This window comes from Podarcis erhardii, assembly GCF_964252035.2.
Source record: "Podarcis erhardii genome assembly, chromosome: 2".
NCBI lineage: Eukaryota > Metazoa > Chordata > Lepidosauria > Squamata > Lacertidae > Podarcis > Podarcis erhardii.
The window spans coordinates 123,222,103-123,239,528 of record NC_138498.1 but is presented as its reverse complement, the minus strand read 5'-3'; the positions used below and the strand labels follow the sequence as shown (position 1 = coordinate 123,239,528).

At 42.4% G+C, this 17,426-nt stretch overlaps 1 protein-coding gene across 2 annotated transcripts in view; it reads left to right on the top strand.

Annotated features, from left to right (window-relative positions):
• Window positions 1-16,955: 16,955 nt before the first annotated feature.
• Window positions 16,956-17,426, top strand: part of LOC309337000 (vomeronasal type-2 receptor 26-like) — a 202,872-nt gene continuing 202,401 nt past the window's right edge. For both annotated transcript variants that reach the window (XR_014154089.1, XM_081853599.1), the window contains exon 1: window positions 16,956-17,316. Coding sequence is in view for 1 of the 2 variants with exons in the window: in XM_081853599.1 (XP_081709725.1) it covers window positions 17,287-17,316 (30 nt within the window). In the remaining variant the exon portion in view is untranslated. The remainder of the gene's footprint in view (window positions 17,317-17,426) is intronic.

Here is a 17,426-nt window from a genome sequence, read left to right as displayed (position 1 = left end):
TGGTCGAAAGGAGATGCGAAAGCCAGGGCGATAATTAATTTGCCAGTCAGCGACCAGCAAGTAGTCTACCTAAGGAATAAGAAAACTGCCAAAGAAATGTGGGACAGTCTTGCAGCAGTGCATGTTAGAAAAGAGTCAGCGTCTGCATTGACGTTTTTCAAGCAGTTGTACCAGACGAAGTTGCAGCCTGGTGGTGATTTGGCAGCACACTTGAGACGTCTGGAGGGAATACGCGGCAAATTAATTCGAAGGGACATGGACATACCTGATATTCAGTATGTTTTTATCATTCTTTGTTCCCTTAACGAGGACTTTGATGGTATAGCTAGCCAGATATCTGCCGTTCCACCAGCACAATTAACTGTGGAAGGGGTAACGGCAAGATTAATGGGCGAGTTGGATAGAAGGGAGGCTTGTGCCATAAGCACTCCTATTTCCAGAAAGAATGAGGAACGCCATATGCAAACTTGTGGTGATACAACTGCATTTAAAGCTGCCAAGCGTTGTTGGTTCTGCAATAAGCAAGGACATTTTGCAAAGGACTGCAGATCCAAAAGAAAGCAAAGTACTCCTAAGCCTGTTTCTGTTCGTCAGTCACGGTTGTCAGCCCAGCAGTCGACATCGTACCGTAAAGACAGAAACAAGCCACGAGCTTTTCACGCTCGGACTGCAGATCATAAAAGAATTAAAGGTGCCAAGTGGAAGTCTTTTATTGTGGACTCAGGAGCATCTCAGCATATTTGCAATGATTGAAGCTTGTTTATTTCGAAGAGGAAATTCGTAATGTACATTTAGCCAATTCACAAGTCTTGCAGTCACTTGGCAGGGGTACTGTTAAACTTGACTCTTTAAACATTAAAATAGCAAACTGCATATACTGCCCATCAGTGGACAATTTATTATCAGTAAGGTGTTTTGCTCGTCAAGGCATAAGTGTGCGTTTCTTAAATTCAATGTGTGAGTTTTTTGAGGGGAACAAACGTCTATTGTATGCCCGGGACTCTGATGGTTTATATAGACTGTATTTTCGCACCTACTCCCAATCGCCTATAAATTGCAGAGCAGCACAGTCAAGCCAGGGGTTGAGGAATGTAAGGCCTCATTCCGGGTGTGTCCACGAGGCGCACAGAATTCTAGGACACCTGAATTTTGCTGATGTAATTAAGACAAAGAATATTGTTAATGGCCTCAACTTAAAACCATGTAAATTCTTTATGCAATGTCTATCTTGTTGCAAGAATAAGATTAAGGTTGCACGCAAGGGTAGGTGCTCAGATAGGAAAGTAACTGAGCCATTTGAGCGCGTACATTGTGACTTAGTTGGGCCACTCCCACCATCATTAGGAGGTTCAAAGTACTGGCTCACCCTCATAGACCAGTATAGTAGATATTGTTGGACTTATACAATAGCTGAGAAGTCCCAAGCATTTGAGAAGTACAAAGTTTTTTGCAACTGGGTAAAAACGCACTTTAACAAACCAATTAAGAACCTGTTTTCTGACCGGGGCAGAGAATTTGTTTCTGAGGATTTTGAGAAATTCCTGGAAGCGCAGGGGACTACTCATGAGTTATCTTGCCCCCGAAGTCCCTGGCAAAATGGGCTTGTTGAAGTTGTGCAGCGTGACTTACAGGCAGGGGTTAAAACGTATCTGCATGATGCTAATCTGCCCAAAGACTTTTGAGCTGAAGCGCTTAATGCGTTTTGTTATGTTAGAAATCGCAGTTATCATTCTGGTTTAGATGTCACCCCCTATGAGAAGCTGTTTAAAAAACGTCCTAATCTGAAATACCTACGCATTTTGGGGTTCAGATGTAATTATGCATTATCCCGCTAAGCAAAAATTGGGTGAGCGTAGTGTTCAGGAAAAATTAATGGGCTACCAGCAGGGGGCGTACAGAATTTACATACCAGCAACTGGCAAATTTCATATTACCAGAAGCATGATACAAACTGTAAATTGGAATGGAGTTGCTGTTTTCCAAGATACTGACGGTATAGATAGTACTGAGGATGAAGAGGAAGCAGCAGCAGCAGCCGGAAATGGTGCTTCTGAATTAATGGAAAAAGACAAAAAGCCTGTTGAATCTGATAATTTGCTTGATGATTTAAAGTCACAGGTACCCAAGGGGAGGTTAGATTCTCTTGATTTTTCTGACCATGAGCTTAGCCTACAGGCACCTCTTCAGTCTGACAATGATGATTTACAACCTGAAACTAGTAGTTCACTTAGTCCCATTAAGTCTGAGGAGTCTGATTCTCCTTCTGGACTGAGACGTTCAGATAGAAAGAGGCAGAAGCCACAACGTTTTGCAGATGAACATTTTAATACTCTGTATGCCAATAAGGCAGTTTTTGAGCCAAAAAGCTACAATGATGTTCGGAATTTACCTAAGCACCAAGCTGTAAATTGGTATAAAGCTATGAACTCTGAGATAGCTTCTTTAAAAGAGCATAACACTTGGTCTCTTGTACCACAAACCCCAGATATGAGACTTATTGATTCAAAATGGGTTTATAGAGTTAAAATGAATGACAAAAATGAAGTTGTAAGGTACAAAGCAAGATTAGTTGCTAAGGGTTTTCAACAAATTCCAGGCGAAGATTATGATTTGTGTTGTTCACCAAGTGTAAAATATGAAACAGTTAAGCTTTTGTTAAAAGATGCATCACAACGTGGACATTCCGTTTATCACCTAGATATAAAAACTGCAATTTGTTTGCAGATTTAAAAGAACAAATTTTTATGCGTGTCCCTGAAGGCATAGACGCCGCTGAAGGTTTGGTATGCAAATTAAATAAATCCCTTTATGGTCTGCACCAAAGTGGAAGGAATTGGCACCAAACTTTAGCAAAAGAATTGCTGGATATTGGTTTTTCACAAGGAAAGGCAGACAATTGTGTGTTTATAAAGGAAAGGGCAAACTCTGTAACAAAAATATGTGTGTATGTAGATGACGTGTTAATTTCTAAAAAAACTAAACAGGAATATGAAGAGGTAGTTTCACAGTTACAGAAGAAATTTGATGTGGTGGAATTAGGCATACCGGTAGCTAAAAATTACTTATCCATGCAAATTGAGAAAGGCAAAAATGGATCTTTTCTGGTTCATCAAACTGCAAAAATTGATGATCTTGTTGAAATGCTACGTTTAGAAAATGCAAATAGGAAGGAAACGCCCATGGTGTGTGGTTTCACCTTTACAGGTGAAGATAAGCCATTTCCTAACAAAACTTTGTATCGTTCTGCTATAGGCAAGCTAAATTTCATTCAAAGAATCTCAAGACCAGATATAACTTATGCTTTTCACTTTCTGGCAAAATATGTGGAAAATCCCACTACTCAATGTTTCTCTGCTCTTAAGAGAGTTGTAATGTACCTTAAACATACCAAACATTATAGGTTGCAGTTTACATCAAGTATTGACAAAGGTTTTGAAATTTTCTGCGATGCATCTCATGCAGTGGAACAAAATAATTGCAGGGGTGTGTCTGGTATGGTGTTTTGTTATAATGGTTGTCCGTTTGAATGGAAGTCCCAGACACAAACCATTATTTGTCTCTCCACAACAGAGAATGAATTATGTGCATGCGTTCAGGCCATTCGTGATGTAGAATGGTATCTGCAAGTATTCGCAGACCTACAGATGCAAGTAACACTACCAGTAAAAGTTTACCTTGATTCCCAGAGTGGACTCGCTATCCTGTGTTCAGAAACCAATACGCAGCGCACTAGAGTCTTGAGATTACGTTTGCAGTTTGTAAAGAAACTAATTGCTGATGAAATGATTGTATTTGAATATGTTCCAGGTAACAACCAAATTGCGGACATTTTTACAAAAGCACTTCCAAAGGTTACACATGAAAGACATGTACAAAATATGCTTTATGTTTTCGTTTCACAATGATGAACCGCAGGGGAAATGTTGAGTGGTTTCTTTAAATGTAAAGGTTCATCATTGTTCCACCCGATGTGTATGTCTTTAAGGGGCCAGAGCAAGGGCCAGAGCAAAATATTTTTATTTTTTTTTATAAATAATTTTTATTAAATTTTCCACAGCTTTTTATCATAACAAACAAAACATGACAATATAAAACATGCAACATGTATAATTTTAAACTCTTAATTTCATATTCCTTACTCTCCCGACTTCCTCATACCTTCCCTTTCTGCATTCTCGTGTCGAATTAATTAATTAACAAATCCCTCCCTTACTTTCAACTTGATTATAGTAACACTCATTTTCTTTAACTTAACCATTATCGCTGTTAACCCCTATTTTTCTCATTCAACATCAATCTAGCATTCACTAATTTTTGAGTATTTCTTTAAATAGTCTTTAAATTTTGTCCAATCTTCTTCTGCCGTTGCTCTTCCCTGGTCTCGGATTCTGCTCGTCATCTCTGCCAATCCCATATAGTCAATCACTTTCGTCTGCCACTCTTCCACGGTGGGTAGGTCTTGTGTCTTCCAGTACTTTGCGATAAGTATTCTTGCTGCTGTTGTAGCATACATAAAAAAAGTTCTATCCTTCTTTAACACCAATTGGCCGACTATGCCCAGGAGAAAGGCCTCTGGTTTCTTAGGGAAAGTGTACTTGAGTACCTTTTTCAGTTCATTATAGATCAGTTCCCAGAAAGCCTTAATCCTTGGGCACGTCCACCAAAGGTGAAAGAATGTTCCTTCTGTTTCTTTACACTTCCAACATTTGTTCTCGGGCAAATGATAGATTTTTGCAAGTTTGACTGGGGTCATGTACCACCTATAAATCATTTTCATAATATTTTCTCTCAAGGCATTACATGCCGTAAATTTCATCCCGGTGGTCCATAACTTTTCCCAGTCAGCAAACATAATGTCATGACCAATGTCCTGCGCCCATTTAATCATTGCAGATTTAACCATTTCATCTTGTGTGTTACATTTCAACAGCAAGTTATACATTCTTGACAAATTCTTAGTACTAGGCTCCAACAATTCAGTTTCTAATTTTGATTTTTCCACCTGGAAGCCGACTTTCCTGTCTAATTTAAAGACTTCCATTATCTGATAGTAATGAAGCCAGTCTCTCACTTTCCCTTTTAACTTCTCAAAACTTTGCAATTTCAATCTGTCTCCCTCTTGCTCCAAAATTTCCCAATATCTCGGCCAATTGACCTCCATATTTAGTTTTTTAACAGCTTTTGCCTCCATTGGCGACAACCACCTTGGAGTTTTACTTTCCAACAAATCTTTGTATCTAATCCAGACATTATATAATGCTTTCCTGACAATATGGTTTTTAAAACCCTTGTGAACTTTTACCTTGTCGTACCACAGGTATGCATGCCATCCCAAAAAATTGTCAAAACCTTCTAAGTCCAAAATGTCAGTATTCTCCAGAAGTAGCCATTCTTTCAACCAGCAGAAAGCTGCTGATTCATAGTACAGTTTAAGGTCTGGCAGGGCAAATCCGCCCCTTTCTTTCGCATCAGTTAATATCTTAAATTTTATTCTAGGCTTCTTGCCCTGCCAGACAAATTTAGAAAGATCTTTCTGCCATTTCTTGAAACAATCCATCTTATCCACTATTTGCAATGTTTGGAACAAAAACAACATTCTAGGCAATACATTCATTTTTATAACTGAAATTCGACCCAACAAGGAAAACTTCATATTTGACCAAATTTCTAAGTCTTTTTTTACTTCCATCCAGGTTTTCTCGTAATTATCTTTAAATAAATTCAAATTTTTAGATGTCATATTTATCCCCAAATATTTCACTTTCTTAACCACAGTTAACCCTGTCTCATTCTGAAACTTTTCTTTCTCCAATACTGTTAGATTTTTCTCCAAAACCTTCGTTTTAGACTTGTTTAGTGTAAATCCTGCTACTTGACCAAACTCTTGAATTAATTCTAATACTCTTTTGGTACTAGATTCAGGCTCTTGCAATGTAAGTACTAAATCATCTGCAAATGCTCTCAATTTATATTGTTTAGCTCCGACCTGTATTCCTTTAACCAACTGGTCCTTTCTAATCATGTTCAGCAGAACCTCCAGGACCGATATAAAAAGTAATGGAGAGATTGGGCATCCCTGACGTGTCCCTTTTTCTATAGGAAATTCTTCTGTAACCACATTGTTTACAATTAATTTTGCTTTTTGTTCAGAATATATCGCACTTATACCATTTTCAAACCCCTGACCTACCCCCATCCCCCGAAGATTCTTTATCATAAAACTCCACGAAATATTATCAAAGGCTTTCTCAGCATCCACAAATATGAGAACAGCTTTTGTATTAATGTTCACTTCCAGTTTTTCCAAAATATCAACTATGTTCCTTACATTATCTGATAAATGTCTTCTCGGGAGAAAGCCTGCTTGGTCCCTATGTATCTCCTCCATCAAGACTACTTTCAACCTTTTCGCTAAAATGTCAGCAAAGATTTTGTAATCCACATTTAATAAGGAGATTGGGCGGTAGTTTTTAAGTTGAGTCTTTTCTGTCTCAGTCTTCGGTATAAGTGTGATGAAAGCCTCTTTCCACGTATCTGGTGCCTTCTTTCCCTCCAAAATTTCGTTGCAAACTTCTTTCAAAGGTTGTATTAACCACTCTTTCAAAATCTTATAATATTTAGAAGTCAATCCATCCGGTCCTGGAGATTTGCCCAATGCCATATTTTGAATGGCACCTTCTATTTCTTGCTCTGTTATTTTCTGATTCAAAATCCTTTTACTTTCCTGAGAAATCTTTTTCAGTCCATTTTTCTCCAAGAACTGTTCTATATCCATATCTCTCTGAGGACCTTGTTTATACAATTGTTTAAAATATTTCTGGAAGCAATCCCTAATTTCTGTTGGTTTATAAATGTTCTTTCCATCCACTTCTAAATTTGTAACTGTATTCAATTTTTGTCTCTTTTTTATTTGCCAAGCCAGCAGTTTACCACATTTATCAGCCGATTCAAAGGTCTTCTGTCTCATTTGCTTAATTTTCCACTCTATTTCTTGATTCATCAACTCCATATATTGTGTCTGATATAATTTAATTTCTTTCAAGATGTCCTGTGATTTTGGCTTTGATCTCAATTTCCTTTCTCCCTCTTTTATCTTTTCCAAGATTTTCTCTTTCTTTTCATTCTGGCTTTTCTTTTTAATTGCATTCTGTTGTATCAAGAATCCTCTCATCACTGCTTTACTTGCGTCCCAGGTAATTCTTTTTTCTACGTTGGTCCTCATGTTAATTTCAAAATAATCTTTTAGAGTTTTCTGAGCCTTTTTACAAACTTCTTCATCTCTGAATAGGGTGTCATTCATCCTCCATCTAAAGGTACCAGTTGTTGTTAACTTTATCACCATCTTTACTGCATTGTGGTCGGAGCAAGTCTTTGGGCAGATTTCAACTTTTTTTATCTTAGGTGCCATTCCTCTAGTAACCCATATTTGGTCAATTCTAGTCCATGTCATTTTAGCTTCAGAATAGAAAGTTCCCTCTCTTTCAAGTGGGTGTATTGTTCTCCAGATGTCCACTAAATCCATATTGTCAGTCATTTCAAAAAAGATTTTTGGCAGTCTTCCATCTTTTGTAACTACCTGTCTTTGAGCTTTGTCCATATTGGTCGATACTACAAGGGCCAGAGCAAAATAACGAGACCCAGCTTTACAGCTGTGAAACATAGCAGGTGCTGCTGAGTTGCATTGATTAAAGGTGTGTCAGCATTTGCATGTAGTATATAAGGAGCAGCACCTTGCTCTCCCATTACCCTGGGGGACGGGTTGGTGGTTGGATCTGGTTTGTTGTTAATGTATTTAGTGTATAAGGAGTTTTTGTTTTTTGTAATTAAAACCTTGTTTAAGTTATTTTTGAGTCCCTTTTTAATGCATGGTCTCCCCAGCAAGCTCTCTGCAGCGCTACTATACTGCAAATAGCCAACAGAAGCATATTAGAAATGTGGAAACAGCTTCTCTTCCAAGAGGCGTCTAGCTTCCCTTGAAGAATTTCATGTGATTGAGCAGGTGGTTGCTGAAGAGCTCCAGGGATGCCTGGAGGATGGGGAGCATTTGGATCCCTTCCAATCGGGAATCAGGCCTCATATTGGGACTGAAACTGCCTTGGTTGTGCTGGTCCATGATCTCCGGCACGCTAGGGACAAAGGTGAAAGCTGTTTCCTGGTTCTGCTGGAGCTCTCAGTGGCCTTTGATACCATTGACAACGACATCCTTCTGGACCGTCAAGAGGAGCTGGGAGCTGAGGGTTATACAGTGGTTCCACTCCTTCCTCCTGGGCCGTGTTCAGAAAGTGGTGGTGGGGGATGAGTGTTCAGACCCCTGGGCTCTCACTTGTGGGGTGCCTCAGGGTTCCATCCTCTCCCCCATGCTTTTTAACATCTACATGAAGCTCCTGGGAGAGATCATCAGGGGGTTTGGGCTGGGTGTTCATCAGTATACGGATGATACCCAGCTCTAACTCTCTTTTAAATCGGAACCAGTGAAAGCGGTGAAGGTCATGTGTGAGTGTCTGGAGGCATTTGGAGGATAGATGGCAGGTAAGTGATTGTGGTTGAATCCTGACAAGACAGAAGTGCTGTTCTTGGGTGACAGGGGGCGGGCTGGTGTTGAGGACTCGCTTGGGCTACTGCAACACATTCTATGTGGGGCTGCATTTGAAGGTGACCTGGAAACTAATCCAGAATGTGGCAGCTAGACTGGTGATTGGGAGTAGCTGCTGAGACCACATAACACCGGTCTTGAAAGACCTACATTGGCTCCCAGTACGTTTCTGGACACAATTCAAAGTGTTGGTGCTGATCTTTAAAGCCCTTAACTGCCTTGGCCCAGTATACCTGAAGGAGTGTCTCCACCGCCATCCCTATGTCTGTACACTGAGGTCCAACTCCCAGGGTCTTCTGCTGGCTCCCTCACTGCGAGAAGTGAAATTACAGGGCCTTCTCGGTAGTGGCACCCACCCTGTGGAATGCCCTCCTACCAGATGTCAAAGAAATAAACAACTGTCTGACTTTGAGAAGACATCTCAAGGGAGCCCTGTTTAGGGAAGCTTTTAATATGTGATGAATTATTGTATTTTAAAAATTTGCTGGAAGCCACCCAGAGTGGTTGGAGAAACCCAGCCAGATGGATGGGGTATAAATAAACTATTGCTATTGTTATTGTTTTAAGCACTTTCCCATGCAATATGGGAATCCACATCCATCTGAAATTCAGGAGCAGTTGGACAATCCCCAGATTCTGGGGATCTACTTTTGGGGCCATCTGGAAGATAAAGGGGAACTGGGTTTTATCATGAATAGTAGGAACAGTGTATCCATAACTTGCCCAGGACGCAAAGGGAGAGGTGAGTGCTTTGCTGTGGTTCCAGGACAAATCTCAGACAGTTGACCAACTACAGTCCCCCACACATACACACAAAGAACAAGACAAAATGCTGACCGTGTAGAACGGGAGGAGGTCTTCCAGGAATGCCTCCAGACTCTCAATATTTTGTGGGACTGAATCACATCCTAGAGTATTGGACTAGGGACTCAGCTACATTACTAAAAAAAACAGTGTTTTGAATGCATTATAAACACGCAACATGGTTTTAAAAAGCCGTGGTGGGGTGGCAAAGGATAAAAAGCAGCAAGCATCTGACACCAGTGTTGAGTGTTCCTGGTTCCAGGTTCCATCCCACCCTCATCTTTGGGAAAGTCCAAAAAGGAAAGAATGAAAAGCCCATGGCAGAGGCACAACTCTGTCTTAACACCAAACCAGCCATACCTGTGGGATTTTGTAGATGCTTGACACAGGTGACATATGTCTAGAAATATCAGGTTCAGCATCTTCAAGAACAGCCAACAGGTTATTCCTCTTCCCACAGTCATAGTTTGGAATGTCTGCGTGCCCAGTAGAGAGCAGGTCTAGCAGGGCATCAGAAGTCATCCTTGCATTAGAATAATGGTGACGTTGGGTAAGAGCTTGGGGTCCTGATTGATTTCACAAATGGAAGCCAGGAAGGACAGGACATTCCAGAATTTCCCACGATAGCCACTGGGATGAAAAAGTGCCCCCCACTGAATGAAAACAACGTTTCTAATTCTTGCTGTATCTAAACTCTCAGCTGTTTCCAGCACAGAAAATAAAACAGAGTCCACCCTGAGATGCTCAAATACCTTTTCCATCAGCCTCACTGAAAGTGGACTGACACCATAGTGAAACTGTGACCACAACTTTCACCATCATGAACATTTCATGAGATTGCGTTTCAGCTGTGTTTACAGTCAGCTGCATTATTTACCCCCTTGTAGGTTTGGATTTTTAAATGCCACTTTGCACAATCATAACATTCTCAAATGCAGCATACTCATTTTCAGTCAGGACTTCAGCATCAGCTGCTGCTGCACCTTCAACTGAGAAGCACCTAAGTTCATGGTCCTGGCCTATGGGGGCAACTGGAACCTATGAAATCAGAGTGTTCCTCCAGACAGTCAATATTTTGCAGGAGGGATTCAAGCAGTTGATTCCCTTACCTTTACCGCCCCAACCTGGCCACAGTGATCCATGCAACGGCCACCTCCAGGCTTTACTACTGTAATTCGCTCTACGTGGGGCTACCCTTGAAGCTGTTCCAGAAATTCCAGTAGTTGCAAAATGCTTCAGTGAGGCTCCTCACGGGGTCTCTGCCATGGGAGCATATTCCCCCAGTGCTTTTCCAGCTGCACTGGCTCCCGGTGTAGTACAGGGTCAGATTTAAGGTGCTGGTTTTGACCTTTAGAACCCTTCACGGCCTAGGACCCTCGTACCAATGGGACCGCCTCTCCCGGTATGGCCCACGGAGGACCTTAAGGTCCAAAAATAGCAAGACCCTAGAGGTCCCGGGCCCTAAGGAAGTTAGATTAGCCTCAACCAGAGCCAGGGCTTTTTCAACACTGGCTCTGGCCTGGTGGAACGCTCTGTCTCATGAGACCAGGGCCCTGCAGGATCTGACTTCTTTCCGCAGTGCCTGTAAGACAGAGTTGTTCTGCCTGGCCTTTGGCTTTGAGTCAATTTGATTCCCTCCCCCTCTTTCTTTTTCTTTTCTCCTGTGATGAGGCTGCATTTTAACGTTTCAATGTTGTATTTTAATCTTGTTTTTAAGTTGTATTCATTCAACTTGTTTTTATTATTGCTTGTTAGCTGCCCTGAGCCCGGCCTTGGCTGGGGAGGGCAGGGTATAAATAAAATTAATTATTGTTGTTGTTATTGTTGTTGTTGTTGTTAAAGAGCACCACATAATCAAGTAAATCAGGATGAATGCTGAATCAGCAGGGTTTCTGGAGAAGCCTTGAATCAGGTGGAGAGCTTTATTGTTTGTTTGCTTGAATTATTCATTGACTGAATCAGAAGCAGGATGTCACCTCACATTCCTCTCAAAGATGGGGTCCATTTTAGTGGACTCAGAGGAGAACTTTGGGCAAATCCCTTGAGTTTTCATGAGAAGTAAAGGGAAGGGGAAGGGGGAAGAGTGATGTTGTGTCAGGCGTGGAGTTCTCCTCTCCCTTTGATAACATCACAGATAAGAAGTCCTTTTATTACAGCATCATGTTGCAAGCAGAAATACACAGCTCTCCGCAAGGGGGGCAGTTGGCTGCTCTAAATCCTCCTTCTGACTTCCATAGCATTTTAGGTGCCAATGGGAAGTTCCTCCCTCCCTCTGACTTCTTTGCTCTCTGATATGTTCAGACCTCCGAGTCTGTGGTGAGGGGGGTTCCACACACTCTCAAGTGAAATCTCAACTAGCTGCCCCCCTCCTTTCGGGTTCCCTTGTCATTATCTCGTACCTGGGCAACTCCTCCCTCAGCTGTTCAGCTCCTGTCTCTCTCTCTCTCTGCTTCTGAACATGCTGTGGACTGTCGGACTTGTGTTTGACCGAGCGACTCTTCCGGTCGAGTCTGTGATTAACAACCTGAGCCTTTGATGAGGCTCCAAGCACGTTCCCCCATTACGCAGAGTATCCAGCACGCAGGGAAGGAGCCGAGATAGTATGTGCTACATTGCAAATAACGTTTTATTTCTAACTACGCAGACAGAAAAGAAATATACATGCTCTCTCTGTGGAAGCAGAGAGCAACTGAACAACAAAGGAACAGGAAACCAGTAAACATTACATCCGTCTCCCATCTTCCGTGAGACTTCCAACAGTATGGAATCTCTGGAATGCAAGGCAGAGTCTTGTGACTCCAAGCACTGCACAGTGGCAACAAGTAGAAACTGACATGGACAAGGTGGGGGGTGACTTTTCCCCTCCATCTCTCCATCGGAGAGGAAACTGGTCTGCCATAGAATGCATTCCCCGGTCCTCGTCCTTAGACTATTCCCTGACATGCTGAGATCATTTGGGTTGCCCTTTTTAAAATTTTGATGCCGTCAATCATGGTATCCTCCTGACTTAGAACTGACTTAGTGAGATGGGTGTCCGAGGCACCATATTACAGTGGTTCTGTCCATATCTTCAATGTCATGCCCAGAAAGAAGCGCTTGATGACTGCTCCTCACCCCCACCCCAGCATTCGTGCTATGGGGTGCTGCAAGGTATTATTCTCTCCCCAGCACTATTTAAGATCTATACGCTCTTTAAAATCTATATGAAGTCATGGGGTGTGGTCCTGAGGAGTTTTGGAGCAAGGGGCCACCAGGCAGTTGGAGGATGGATGGCGGCTAATGGATTGAGGTTGAATGCTGACAAGATAGACGTACTGTTCTTGGGGGACAGGGGGTGGGCTGGTGTGGAGGACTCTCTGGTCCTGAATGAGGTAACTGTGCCCCTGAAGGACCAGGTGCGCAGTCCGGGAGTCATTTTGGACTCACAGCTGTCCATGGAGGTGCAGGTCAATTCTGTGTCCAGGGCAGTGTCCACCAGCTGCATCTGGTACGCAGGCTGAGACCCTACCTGCCTGGGGACTGTGTCCACAGAGTGGTGCGTGCTCTGGTTATCTCTTGTTTGGACTACTGCACTGTGCTGTACGTGGGGCTACCTTTGAAGGTGATCCAGAAACTACAACTAATCCAGAATGCGGTAGCTAGACTGGTGACTGGGAGCGGCTGCCGAGACCACATAGCACTGGTTTTGAAAGACCTACATTGGCTTCCAGTACGTTTCCGAGCACAATTCAAAGTATTGGTGTTGACCTTTAAAGCCCTAAATGGGCTCGGCCCTGTATATCTGAAGGAGCATCTCCACCTCCACACTGAGGTCCAGCTCTGAGGGCTGGGTACAAATAATATTATTATTATTATTATTATTATTATTATTATTATTATTATTAACTATAATAGTATGCCGATAACACATAGCTCTAGGGACATGGGTGGCACTGTGATCTACTGAGCTTCTTGGGCTTGCTGGGTGGAAGGTTGGCGGTTCAAATCCGTGCGACAGTGGCAAGCTCCCATTGCTCTGTCCCACCTCCTGCCAACCTAGCAGTTTGATGTTGTTGTTTTTTTAAATATATATATTTTTTATTTTAAAACATAAAGAAACATACAACAAAAAGCAATACAAGATTCAAATGCCGAAATTACGCTGAATCTCCTGACCTTCCTCCATCCCTTCTATGGGTCCTAGTAGTAATATTTACACCTGCATATCAAGACTGTCCAAATTTTGCCTTTCCAAATTATCCATACTTTCCATTAATTTACAAGTGTGGTTAAAATCCTGCTAATGTTTTAACCTGCTTACAATGTTCTTGCTTTCTGAGCTTCCCAGTTATTTTTGCCATTTCAGCATAGTCCATCAACTTGGTTTCCCATGTCCGCCCCTTCTTGGTTAAGGGTATCCTGTCAAAGGGATCTGTGAGGAGTTGCTTCTGTCTGGATGCCCAGGTGGGGGCTAGGGCCGTAGCACTCCTCTAACAGGGACCCCTCAGTGGTACCCCCTACTTGATGTAGGTCATGGGGGGGGCAGGTGTGGATTACCCTTAGATGCACCCCCAGCAGATGGACTAGGGTGGAATAAGTGGCTATACGCAATGCCGATTACATTCACATCTGTAATCAATAGAGTTGTGGCTCATTTGGACCCAATGTTATGCTGTTGTCTTGTCTGGTTTTCATCACTTAGGGAGTGACAGGAACACAGGAGCTTGACACACAATTTGTAGGCTCTTTGGATGATTCCACCTCTAAAGGAGCAAGTGCATAATTTGGGGGTACTCTTGGATACACCTTTGTCACTAGAGACCCACGTGTCCTCATAGCCTGACCACTGGAGTAATGGAAAACTTGGAGCTGGACTACTGCAATGCACTCTTTCTGGGGCTGCCCTTGGGTCTAGGGCAGAATCTCTAGTTGGTGCAACGTGATGTGGCCAGATTGTCCTTCCGAGATTTTGGTCAAGAACATCTGGCACCACACCCCATTTGAAGGACTATCCACTTAAACCTATTTTCTGCTTCCTGCAACTTCCATTCCTGATCCACCAGAGGACCTCTTCTCTTATTCCATGACTACTAAGCTTACCCAGGAGGCACCTTGTTGAAAGCTTTTTTGGAAGTCCAAGTCTTGGTTTGTTTGTTTCTTTATTAAATTTTTACACCGCCTTTCACACGATGATTTCAGGGTGGTTCACAGCATAAAAATCCAGGATAAGACCAAATAGTATATAATAAAAACAAGAACAAAAACAAAACAAGAAACCTACAAAAAAATCCTGCTGAATCGCCTCTGTCTTTACGTGAAATTTCAGTTCCCTTGTTCACCTCTCAAATTCATCAGAATAGCCCTATCCTGTGTTAGCATCGGGGGGGGGGGGGAATTCTGCCAGAGTTCACGTAGGATATTTCAGGTAACTTCTAACTCTTAATCTTGGTACTCTTCACCAATCTTTGGCATTTGCATCTCACAGTTTGGAGGCAGATCTTGGAGTTTTCGCAAACATGTTTTTCTTCAGCCCCGCAGTTGCAGGTGGAGCTGCATAAAGTGTTTAGGAACTTGCAGAGGTGGTACTTCTTCTCCGTATAATTATCAAAATGATAGTGTGTGTGGTTTTTTTGCTTCCAAAGATCACATTTGAGTCCACTAAACGTGATGTTATGGATATGAGGCAGAAAGGTCTGGCAGATATATGCCTCCTGAGCCACCCAAAACTTGGGGGGGCTGAGATTTAGGACAGATGATAACTGCACCAGAATGAGGTTGGCTTGACCTCTCTCCACTTCACATGTGACCCCTCTGTAGGGCTCCGTTAGTGAGAAGAAAGTTACTGCATCTTGCAAGGACCACAACAAAAGACTTCTAATTCTTTGTAAGGGAGCAGTCATAAAGGAGGTGCTCGTTCCTGTGAGGAAAAAAGATGGTCCTCATTCTACTGCTTCTACTGCCTTATGGGGACTGTGGGAAACTGAAGACAAAATGCCTCTTGTCTTTGGAAAGGGATGAGATAGATTCACCTAATTATTTCAGGCCAGGAGACCACCTCATCAGTGGGGTCATCTCTGCCACAAGCACTGTGTTTCATCCTCATATCTTTAGCCACTGTCCTTCCACCAGCTTTTATTGGTAAGACGTTTTGTGGGGATGGAGTTACTGGTGTTCCACTTGCTACCATTTCCATGAGATCCAACTCATCTCCAGTTACTTTCAGGGGCCTTTCTCATGATCTGGTACCTGCCTTTAAGAACATATGAAGATCCCAATGGCAGATAAATTTGGGGGTGATTAGGCTCTCAGCAGCTACCAGTCACAATGGCTATGTTCTCCATTCACTGTCACAGGCACTATGCCTCTGGGTACTAGTAACTGAGAATCTCAAGTAGGGGAAGAGTTCTTGTGCTTCTCAGTTTTCCATGTGCATCTGGTTGGCTGCCTTGAGAATGCTGAAACAGATGAGCCTTGAGGCTGATTCTGCAGGATTTTTTTTTTGAAAGAGAGGTAGAGCTGAATATTAGCGGTAGAACAGAAATATCACTTGGACAGTGTTGGCATGTATATAATTTCTCCCCCCCAGGAAAGGACCCACAAAGTACTGGCAGCTCCTCTCCTTCTTGTATGCCATTCAAGAGATCAACCAGAATCAAAAGCTGCTACCCAACATCACCCTGGGCTACAGCATCCATGAGAACTTTTTTGATGGAAGGGTGACCTATGATGCTTTGCTAGACATGCTGTCCATTGGGCAGCTGAACTTTCCAAACTACAGCTGTGGTAAACAGACTAACTTACTGGCTGTTCTCGAAGGATCCGACTCTCAAAACTCCATCCAGATTTCAAACGTGTTGGGCATCTATAAAATCCCACAGGTAGGAATGGAGAGAGGTATAATAGCATTATGATATTGCCAGTCTTATTTTCAACTACCCTCCTGTTGACCCCTAGCATCAAATTAGCCTTCTTTACGGCTGCCACAACCTTCAAGGAAATCACTGTTCCCACCAAAGGGTCCTTGCACTAGACCTTCCTCCTTCCTAAGACCTTCCCAATCTCATGTTGGGCTTAGAAATATTTAGGCTTTGATCTGAAATCAAACAAGATACAAATCTTCCTTCTCTTCCCAGGTCACTTATGCTTTTGTCTCTCATGTTCTGAATGATAAGAGGCATTTCCCTTTTTTCTACCGGATGCTCCCCAAAGAAGAAGCCCTGTACCCAGGGATTGTCAAGCTGCTCCAGCACTTCCAATGGACCTTGATTGGCCTCCTTGCACCAGACACTGACAATGGAGAGAGGTTCCTGAAGAGCTTGACACCCGTGCTCATCAAGAGCGGTGTCTGTGTTGTCATCTCACAAAGCATCCCAGGACCGAATACAAATGGAGTATACATTCCTCGTCTTCCATTCCGCAAGTGGAGGCAAGTGCGTGTATTTGTTTACTACGGGGAAATGACTTTTTTCATAAATGGACTACAATTTATACAACTGTTTTTTGACATAGTGATGAAGTATATTGTTGGGAAAATCTTCATCACAACAGTTTTGTGGGATGTTGCCCTGGAACTGATGTATAATGACATATCTTTCCAACACATCCATGGTATATTTTCCTTCTTCACTGAGACAAGTAAAGGGGCAAAATACGGTGATTTTCCACCCTTTTTCTTTGGTATTAAGAAGTTTTGGGAGGATGCTTTTAATTGTTTCTATTTAAAGCATGCATTCTCAGTGAAAGGCCGGACAAGATGCAGAGAGAGAGCGAAACTGGAGAGGCTTCCCCAAGATGATCTGGAAAGAATCCTCTCTCTAGACAGCTACAGGATCTACAACACTCTGCAAGCCGTGGCTCGTGCCTTAAATGCTGCATATTCATCTAGATCTAAGCAGAGGGGAACTGGGAGAATGGGACTTCAAAGGCTACAGCCATGGCAGGTATTTTCTTTCCCTTCATAGACATCTCAACTGAGCATGACAATTGATTGTAGTGTTGCAGATATTGAATATTGTGCAGTTTGAAATGATTGGAAGCATAAGAACTGGAA